General features: G+C 32.0%; 1 protein-coding gene across 3 annotated transcripts; it reads right to left on the bottom strand.

Moving 5' to 3' along the window:
- Nucleotides 1–838: 838 nt before the first annotated feature.
- Nucleotides 839–9,298, bottom strand: LOC110599907. 3 transcript variants are annotated; one of them, XM_021736523.2, is made up of 12 exons: nucleotides 9,043–9,298; nucleotides 8,875–8,953; nucleotides 8,699–8,786; nucleotides 8,439–8,591; nucleotides 7,436–7,567; nucleotides 5,468–5,618; nucleotides 5,327–5,365; nucleotides 5,172–5,246; nucleotides 4,551–4,610; nucleotides 2,122–2,186; nucleotides 1,674–1,764; nucleotides 839–1,167 (listed from the first exon to the last, which is right to left on the bottom strand). In XM_021736523.2, the coding sequence occupies exons 1-12, from the start codon at nucleotides 9,139–9,141 to the stop codon at nucleotides 1,123–1,125; spliced, it is 1,077 nt and encodes a 358-aa protein (XP_021592215.1). In that variant the 5' UTR covers nucleotides 9,142–9,298; the 3' UTR covers nucleotides 839–1,122. The 3 variants fall into 3 exon arrangements, with proteins under 3 accessions (XP_021592215.1, XP_043806379.1, XP_043806380.1); XM_043950444.1 differs by having other exon boundaries at nucleotides 8,699–8,780; XM_043950445.1 differs by lacking the exon at nucleotides 7,436–7,567.
- Nucleotides 9,299–10,468: the final 1,170 nt, after the last annotated feature.

Genomic DNA, 10,468 nt, shown 5'->3' with positions numbered 1-10,468 from the left:
AAAAGCAGTTGAAACATAAGAAATTGGTTTTATTAAATTAAACTCATATCAATTAAACAATCTTTTTTATTAATTTTTTTTTTTAACTATCGAGCAAAATAGAAAGAATAATCGAGAAAGGGAAAAAAAAAGTTAAATAACATAGAGCAAAAATCATCAAAGTGAGCCTATTTCGTGTTTAAAATGGACTTAGGCGCATGTTTAACAGCATGGTTGAAGAGTCAAAACTGCTTTTCATAAACTTTAAAAAGAAAAAACAGCCCAAACTATATTTTGAAAAATAATTAATGTGAAAAAAATTTTCTTTATAAAAACAACTTATTTTTTATTATTAAATTGTAGTAGTTAAAAAAATATTATTAACAAAATTTATATATAAAAACTTGATGATATTAATAAAATTTTGAAAATTAAAAAAAAAAAACCTTTTTTTTCTTAAAAAAATATTTTCCCTTAAAAGTTATTTAATTTTTTTGACAAATTTTCTTAAATATTCCAACCGGCAAGAAAAAAAAATGCATAAATACAATTACTAATGTAAAAAATGTTTACAAATTTTTTTAAGAAAAAAATTATTTTTCAATAATATTAAAAGATAAATTTGCATAAACAAAAGTTTAATATTGTTGAAATCTAGAAAATAAGTTCCAAGAATGGCATTTTTCTTAAATAAAATAATTTATTTTTTCTCTTATCAAGAAAATATTTTTTAAAATATTTTTCAGAAAACTAGAGAGCAAACTGTTTGAAAAAAGTCGGTTTTATAAATTTAGTGTTCTTATCACTAAAACTTATCAAATTTAATTTTAAATTATTCTTTAATACTATCTAACTGATATATTAAAAAATAAAAACTTTTTTCAACAATAGTATCAAAAGTAATGCCAAGGACAGGCTACAGGCTAGAACAAATGTCACTGAGAGCATTATCTAATGGATTTTCCATTCTAATACTCTATCCAAGAGTCACAGGACCAAATGGAACACTAGCAAACAGCTAATCTGAAGCAAAATAACCATAAAACTGAGACCGTCTGTCTAATGAGAATATGCTTCTGAAGCGGAATAACCAACTAAAGCTCTCCATCTAACATGCTAAAAAGTTTGATGCCATCTTCTACTTCAATCGATATCTGATGGTAGCCTATAAGTACGAGTGACACGAATCTGAGGCAAACGCAACAAACTTAGTAGCAATCAAAGAAACAGATTCGAAAATGCATTGTGAACCATTCAGCTGACGTGCAGAACAAATTAATTTCCGTAACCAAGTGACTCAGATTGTTCCATACATAATAGCATTGCATAATTAATTTGTATTAATTTCTGTAACCAGGTGACTCAGATTGTTTCGTACACAATAGCATTGCATAATTAATTTGTCTTCCCTCATATTATCTTATGTCGTCTTATTTTCACTTTAATTCCTTTCCCTCACACCAAATGCAGCAAAATATGATGACTTTTTAATGCCTATATATATATATTCTCAAAGTAAGGCCTAAACATTTGACCATTAGATGTCCAAACAAACATATTTGGTAATTACAGTACAAATTGAAATCAAAATTATACGCAGCAAGAACTCTAGAAGCACGAGTGTTTACACTGCAAAATCAAGCATGGCGACAACCAAAAATGCTTACAAGTAAACACCCATGACAACATATTACCTCAGCAAATGCATATATTGCACGCAAAATTCTAGCATAATCAGTTCCCAGCATTTGTATCACGACATCTGCCAGAAATGTTCCCCACATCCTGCACAAGAAAACAAAATAAATTGAATGGTCATAATGAAGTTCTAGTTTCCTGGCCTTTGTTCTTCTTCTTTATTAATAGCTCAGCTATTGTACAGAACAAAAGAATTCCTAAAATAAGCCAAATGTGGTGGAAATTGTTCAGCAGAAAGCAAGCAGCAACAATTTATAATACTACTACAAAAAAGATTTTCATGCAGACTTGCTATACCACCATCCATTCAAAAGGATTTTGTATGATGATAAACAAAGATAACACTAAAAAACCTCAATGCAAGTGTTAAACAATAAGCAAAAATTGGAAAAAACAGGCTTGAACATGTATAAGTTGTTCTATAGTTGCAGAAGAGATAATTACAGTGGGCCAAGTAATGAAATCATGCTCCTAAAACCAAGATATCTTGTCGCCGCTCCAGCAAAACCCTGTCAATAGCCAAAGAATAAAAAATAGTAATGTAGAGGAACAAAAGAACAGTAACACTGATTTTACTGTCATTACACTATATGATATGTCAGTCACAACAAAACCCTAAAATGGTTTATTTAATTAAAAGGATCCTGAAGGCCTCAGCTGGCTCAGTTAGTCATTTGAGGTCCATGGGCCTAACAGTTAGAAGGCACAGAGACTGGAGTTCGGCTGGAATACATTCAGCAGGTGACCTCTCTCTCTCCAGTCGCCTGGACTATTTGCTTGGTCGTTTGGTCAGTCATCTTCGCGACCAAACTATCAATTGTTCAGGAATTTAGCCTAGAATCTTCGAAAAGATTTCAGAAGTTGATCCTTAACAGATACCTGATTTACTAGGGATCATGAGATCACACCTAAAGATATAACGGCACCAAAAGCAGCCAACAAAAGATTATCCTTCCTTCATGATCAGGAATGCATAAATTGAACTCAAGAATCTCTTACGTTGCACTCTAAAAATGCTTTAAAAGACTATTTACTGATTTTGACTTGAGCTTGATGGCTACTGGAAGGCTGCTGGGGTCACTTTTCCATTAATTGCAAGTTACCAGATCTCCAAGAGACCACGGCAGCATCACTCTAGAGAAAACAAGTAAAACATACAAAAAGTGTTTTTTTTCCCTAGGCACATTACAAATGTCTGTTATAGCCCGGGTTGCGAATCGCGTTACGGGATGATTGATAGGAAAGGAGCTCATTAGAGGGAGCTCTTAACACCTAAAGACTAAAAAAGGAGACACAGTTTCAATCTCACAATGCTTAGAAAAAATCTGCTTCTTTTTATTGAATAAAATAAATTCCTTTTATAATGGATGTTCTAGAACTTTTAATCAAGGTAGAAGTCTAATACAAGTAACTATTAGATCTTCAATAAGATAATAGAAAATATGATAAGTTAAGATAATGAGAAATCCGAAAAGAAACGACTAGATAAATAAAATTTGTTTATTATGGATTTAAAACTATTCATTATCCATAACATCACTCTCCTCCTTGAAATGGAGTTCAAATGTAGGACATGCAGTATGAAAGTAAATGATAGGTTTCCATGCAGTTTTACATTCAGGACAACATTGCCCACTACCTACTACTTTCCAGACCGGGTGTCTGGATCAAAGACAACTTTACTTAAAATTAATTCAAATTCTTTTAAAACATAATCTATTACCCCACTCTTGTAGATCTTGGAATATAGGATGATAATGTATCATTTGTGCCCTTGCACGATGGAAAATCGAGTTTGTCATTTTGGGGCACCATAGGTACCTTTATTTTTTCATTCACTTGTTGAACAAAATTTGATTGGCTGCTGCTCAATCTATCTTGGTTCTGATTCAACCCCCCATTGAAGGTTCGAACTAGTTCAGAAATCTGCTGAGTTAAGTCATTCAAACATCCATCCAATTGTTGCATGAAAGAATTCAGCTTATTTTCTAGATTTATTGAAACACCCATGATGACAGACTATAATACCAAGTTGTTATGGTCTCGGATTGCGGATCGCATCACAGGATGATCGATAGGAAAGGAGCTCATTAAAGGGAGCTCTTAACACTCAAGACTCAATAGCTCAAGACTAAAAAACGAGATAGAATCTCAATTTCACAATTCTTAGAATAGATCTACTATTTATTGAATAAAATAAATTCATTTTATAATGGAGGTTCTAGAACTTCTAATCAAAATAGAAATCTAATACAAGTAACCATTAGATCTACGATAAGATAATAAAAAATATAATAAGAAAAGATAATGAGAAATCTGAAAAGAAACTAATAGATAAATAAAATCTATTTATTATGGATTTAGACTATCCATTATCCATAACAATGTCATTAGTAAAGAATTTGGTTTTATATAATGAGTTATTTTACAAATAGAGATGTTATTTTAATGATGTTGGTACAACTAGTACTAAAATGAAAAAAAGATAGAACCTCATGTTACTAAGTAACTCAAGTGCCAACGCTTCTAAAGCACATGACACATTCTAAACTTTTCCTCTAACAAACAAAATTTTTAGATTATCTGCATCCTGTAAAATTATATCTAATTGATAAAATCTCAATTAGCTAAACGTTGAATTCTAGTGAATAATACTTAAGTTTTGAAGTAATCAAGATAGCAAATCATAGTTTAATAACATCAAGGTAATTGATTCATTTAAATGTCAACAAACCGGCTATTAGATCAAAAAATACTCCACTCGCAAGTTTGGAACTTCAACTGAAGTGGAAGGACCAATCACATTTTTGTGCATATCACAGAATATGATAGATCATTTTATAAAAGTACTATAATTATCCTGATATAATCACCTGCTTTGCTGCAAGCAAGGCTGCTCTGGACTCCAAATTAATGGCAGCCAACTGTCCACCCTGAGTACAATGAAAGTTACAGTACATGATGGTGTCTTTTGCTAAAATATGCAATACATACAGTACCTTATCCTATATATATATACACACACACACACACACACACAACGGCTGTAGCAAGATGGCCAACAAACTAGGTGATGCCAAGTTATATGGAAAATAAGTACTCATTTAATCATGAAGAACTAAAACAAAATCTCGCCAATATATTTACACAGATGAGGGCAAACATAAGAGCTGCAAGTGAACAAAACACCACATTAACACAGACTAGGGCATTGGACTTCTAAATGCGGTGGTACCATCATCAAGCAAAGGGAAAAGTAAAGGTTGTGCACCCTACAAACGATCAATTGGACCTCAAGCCAAGCTTTTATTATTTACTTATCAATGTCAACTTAAAGGTTACCCAAGCATAGTAGGTTAGACACCATGAATACTATATTGTGTATTAAGAGATGTCTGTGGTGGAGTATTGGTGTAAATCTCTAAGCCTGGAGGGAAACTGTCCCAGTCCTAATGTCATGCCAAATCCCTAGAACTATGACACCAAGCAAGTACCTTCTTGATGATTTCCCTTTTAACTTGATAGTTGGCAGCCTCTAGAAACACCTTCCCTGATAATTTCCTTGAAAACTATAACAAAATCAAACTAGCTTAGGGACACAAGAAAGGAATTAATGAAATAAACTAACAATAAGAAGTCCATCTCTTACTAGTTGATAAAAACTTGACAATGTAAACATTCCACCACTCTACAAAAAGAAATGGCAAGCAGAAAATGAGTTAAAGGCAGGATCCATATCATTTTTTAAGGATTAAGAAAACCTGTAAACTAAGTTATTATGTATGAATACCTTCAACACCATTGATTGGAGCTCTACCAGCCCAAGTTTTAGAGCAGCAAGGGCTGGTCCCTTCCACTGCCTAGGTCCAAGTTCAAGACTGCTTTGATCATTGGAAATCATAGATGATTCCCATAAGCTTGGAAAAGTACCTGACTCTTCACTATATGAAGCAAATAGTTTAGGTCGCTACAAAGGATTACAAATAAAGAATTATAATTTCTTTATCTGCATGTAAATATTTTCCTGGAACTGACGACCCTTTAAATATTAAGGTATTGCACCAAATGGATTTAACAACGACCAGCTAATGACTACCATCCATGAGAAAGGAAATCTAAGAGGCCAATTACATTAGTGCTGGAATTCTAAAGAGAAGCTAGAATAGCAGCAAATTCTTATGGCTTTGTTCAATTATGGAATACATGTTCTATTTTCATTTCCGACTTTCTTCATTTCTCAATTTTCTTTTTTTTTTTTTTTTCATTTTTCAAATTGGAAGTTAGAAAATAAGAAAATATGTTCATTTGTTCATATTTTCAATCACCATTTTTCATTTTCACTTTATAAAAATATTATTTATTAAATAATTACTATTTTATTAAAATATTATTTATTAAATAATTACTATTTTATTAAAATATTAATTATTTCATGGTCAAATCGCCGAAATGTAATATTTTAAATCTTAATATACAATCAAGTATAGAACTAGTAAAAACCATGAAAATTATTAAAATAATGTAAGTGCAACATTTAAAATTAGTATAAAATTTATACCTTAATAAGAAAGCTGCTAAAAATTAATAAAATATGAAGTATAGCTTTAAGGATTATCTTATCATTTTATTTTAAAAAGTATAGCTGCCAAATATTTTATTTTAAAATTACTATACTATTACTATATGGTTCATTAAAAAATAAAAGCAACTAAAATATATTTCACATTTAAATTCTCAGAACAAGTTTTGCTGTATTATTACTCTTTACGTTAACTTTTTTTTTTTTTTTTAAATTACTAAAACCTCAAAAAATTGCAAAAGTAGCATGGAACAATGGGAAAGAAATAATAGATGATGACGTTAAGCTATTGATAATTTGTTTATCACCCTTGTCTACAAATGATATTGTTCAATTTGGGTCAGGTCTAACTCACTCAAAAGCTAACTCAAGGGGGAGGAGTGCTTATGGCCCATATAAGGGACACATTATTCCTTTCCACAACCCGATGTGGGATTCAACACACCCCCTCGTACCCAGAATTTTACTAGTGCGTGACATATTCATAGGAGGCGTGACATATTCATAGGAGGCCCAACATCGGATGAGGAGGCTCTGATACCATATTAAATTTGGGTCAGATCTAACTCTCCCCTAGAGCTAACTTTTGGGGTGAGCTAGGCCTGGCCCAAATTTAATAGATATAATTATGGAAATGATATGTGCTGTTGCGCCTAGCACTTGAACATTGGCTCGAGACACCATGCGTCCTTTAACTGATAGCCATCTTTCGTCTAATTTAGCCTCCTCTGACCCACAAGACCAAGAAGGGATAGTACAAGAATATTCACTTGTCCATCAACTGCTTTTTCGGCTTGATCTTAGGCCTTAACTCACCCCATGTGATGCACCTTGCAGATTTTTCCTCATTGGTATTGTTTAAAAGTTTGGTACCCATTCTAACTAATAAGTTTCTACATGATCAACAAATTCAGTTGCATGGGAACCAAGCATATGAATGCTTCTACACTAGGTCACAGTGACAAAAACCATTCTTTATGCAATTAACAACAAATCTTCTATGTTTCTCCTAACTTATGCATCACTTTTCAAATCACTTTCAAATTTTTATGGACTTCACTCCATCTCCCACCAAATGGAAATTATAATATAAATAATGCAACAAAATTTATATCTAGTTCAACAATCCTCATGTATGAATTTAGTTAAGTGATATGCAATAACAAGGAAAAAAAGTACCTTGAATAATCTTGAACTAGATGAAGGAAAATTTCTGCTTCTAGGTCTTCAGTTGACAATTTTCTAGAACAAGGAATGTTTAACTTTTTCCTAACAGCAAGCAATACATTTCTATATGAAGGCCTCCAACCCCTACATATGACACCAAAAGACACACAGTTCAAATGCAACAAGCAATTCGTAATCAAGATGCAATATAAATTTTTGTGCATATAAAGCTCATTTGTGACTTTTTAAATAAGGGTGCAGCCAAATCAAGCTATTTGTGAACTAACTTGGACTTGACTCACAAGCATTAAGACTAAGCTCCATTGTAGTCAGCTCAAGCTCAAATAGCTGTAGTAGAGTTAAAATAACCTTTATGATTCGAATTACTCAACTTAAAGAGGCTTAATAGGCTACTGAAGTGTCTAAATTTTTATTGGTTTCATATTATGTGAAATTTAAGTAATAAGTTCTCAAATTTGCCATTTTACCCTCACAATATAAAGACCTTAGATTGAGCTTGCACCAAGCCAATTTTATTTTGTTCAAACTTGAATTCAAGTTCAATCAAAAACTTAACTTAAGACCTTTATGACAACTAAAGGAAGCTTGAGGGTACATTCAAGTTGAGTTCACATTTGAAAAATAAAAATCAATCAAGTTCATGTTAAGTTTTCAGACACAAGTTGAGTTCATGAGTGCACCACTTCAATGACTTGACCTGTTTAAAAGTCCCAGCCATTCAATCACAATAGCATCCTTGTAATTTATGGAAGAGGTCATACATCAAACCATCCCAAAGTCCCCATTGCATAAGTAACATTCACCTCTTTTGTACTAGCATATATATTTGCGAATCAGGGATTTCCAGTCTATTATTTTTCAATTTATAAAAATCTAAAGGTCGAATGACTTAACGAGCCAAAGATGTTGGTTAAATCGTAGAGCTAAATGGTAGATGAATATTTGAAAATCATAAGGTTATCTATCAATTCCCGGGAAATTCAAGTTCAAGTACCTAATTGTTGACCTGGCATCTGCAGCAAGGAATAGGAATCGGGACTCCAGAGCTTCTATAAAAGCTTCCCGCTCTGCAAGGTCTTCTTCGATTGTGGCATAATCAACGTCCACTCTCCTCCCCGTTATGGATTTTAGCAAAGGACTGAAGTAACTGAACATCCTCAAAACGGGGAAAAGAAAAGTTTCATTTTAACTCTTCATGGAAAAAGTTTCATGTAATACAAAAATTAAATCCGAGTTTGAGCTCCGAATCAAGACCTAGGACCAAATAGAATTCTCTCTAGCTCATACAACTCCGAGTCAGTAGCGAGTTCAAGCACCGGCCGGAGATCAGGATCAACTGCACCTGTAATTCCAGACTATAAAAGGGATTTATAGGTATGCCTATAAGTGAAAAGCCAAACACAGAGGAAGAAAAGGGAGAGGGATTTCACCTTGTCCTTTTTCTAATATTCCTCCGTGAGAACAACGGACAAGCCCTAGAATCCTCCTATTGCCAAGGGTGTTGAGAACCTGCAAGACATGAACATTTCTGGTTAGTTAGCAAGAAAATGCAGGAAAGGGAAAAACAAGTGTGTGCGCATGAATTAAAGCTTTCTTACTGGAAGAGCATGTCTGGTACTACTGGTAGTTGGTGTGGGAGTAATTGTAAAATGAAAAGAGAGGTGAAGAGTCGAAGGAGAAGCGGTAATGGTACCCATTTCTGCCAAATCTCCAAATTATTCAACTACTCATCCTCAAAACAGGTAAATCAGTGAGTTTCACCCGTTATCCGTTTGTTGATATGTTGGGACTCGGTTTTTTGGTTCAGCAGCCAAGTCCTTCCAACTGAATTGACGAGAGGGAGAGATTGAGAAATTCTCAAGAAGTTGTACATATATATATATATATATATATATATATATATATATATATATATATAAGAGGGATAATTGCTATTAAGTGCTTAATTTTTTATAAATCTATTAGTTAATCTGTATAATTGGTAGGTCCTATTAGAAGGTCTCTAATTATCTATAGATACTACCATATAGCTCTTTTGTTAGTAATTATGTGAATCAAAATATTTACTTAACAATCAAATGATAAAAAAAATATTTATTAATGCCGAAAAATCTCTTGCTATTTTTTTAACTCTTTATTATTTTTTTAATTCCTTCGTCTTTTTTATTTTTTTCTTTTTTTTTAACTCAGTTAATATAAATATATCTCAATTAACATAATCAAATTGTATAGATACAATGCCAAAATTTATGTCATTACTTTTATATCATTAAATTAAAATTATATAAATTATATTAATAATATGCTAATTAATAATAAATCTTATAATAAATATTTATATATTAATTATAATTTAATATTTAATTTTTTTTTATTATTATATTTAATTATATTTATAAATTAAAAAAAAGTTTGACCCATCACTCCAATATTTTTTTTTATTTGTGTTTTGACAAAGGTTTGTGTGAAAATCTTTGAATATGCAGATAATCAAAATTGCTCATGTTAATATTGTAAAAAAATTAGGTAGAAAGTCTTTTCAAACAAGGGTAAGCAGTTTTTATAAATAAAAAATCAAATTAAAAAGAAAATTATTTTCGATTAGTGATTTCAATAATCATTTTTTAATTTAATTCAGATAATTAACTGAAATAAGTGATAAAATTGAACTTGTTGGATCTTTAACTCATGAACACATATTCTGTGTTGTACCGTTGTTATTAACTTTTATACATGTAAGTTTCTCCTTCTTCACTTCTTCCCTTCCCTCTCTCTCAAGCTTTACTCTCCTTCCCTTCCCTTTCTCTCAAGTTTTACTCTCCCATCTGCTTCAACACTCATATCCTTCTCCTTCTGTACTTCTCCTCTATCACCATCATTCTCACCTTTAACATTGCCTTAGGCCACAAGCTCTTAACTTCGTAAGTCACTTTACTTCTTTTCTTACTATTGCCATCTCAATTCAGGTATAATACCACAAATTCACTGTTCATTTCTGATGCAATCATAGGATGAAAACCATTA

This window comes from Manihot esculenta, chromosome 14 (genome assembly GCF_001659605.2).
Source record: "Manihot esculenta cultivar AM560-2 chromosome 14, M.esculenta_v8, whole genome shotgun sequence".
NCBI classification, from domain to species: domain Eukaryota; kingdom Viridiplantae; phylum Streptophyta; class Magnoliopsida; order Malpighiales; family Euphorbiaceae; genus Manihot; species Manihot esculenta.
This window is presented reverse-complemented; position numbering and strand designations above follow the sequence as displayed.

Bases quoted from the DNA above. Each gene is read 5' to 3' on its own strand.
- LOC110599907 (XM_021736523.2), bottom strand. From the start codon at position 9,141: ATGGGTACCATTACCGCTTCTCCTTCGACTCTTCACCTCTCTTTTCAT. The intron at 4,611-5,171 runs GTACTTGCTTGG...CATTGTACTCAG, and splicing joins AAAGGGAAATCATCAAGAAG to GGTGGACAGTTGGCTGCCAT. The intron at 2,187-4,550 runs GTGATTATATCA...GGCTATTGACAG, and splicing joins CCTTGCTTGCAGCAAAGCAG to GGTTTTGCTGGAGCGGCGAC.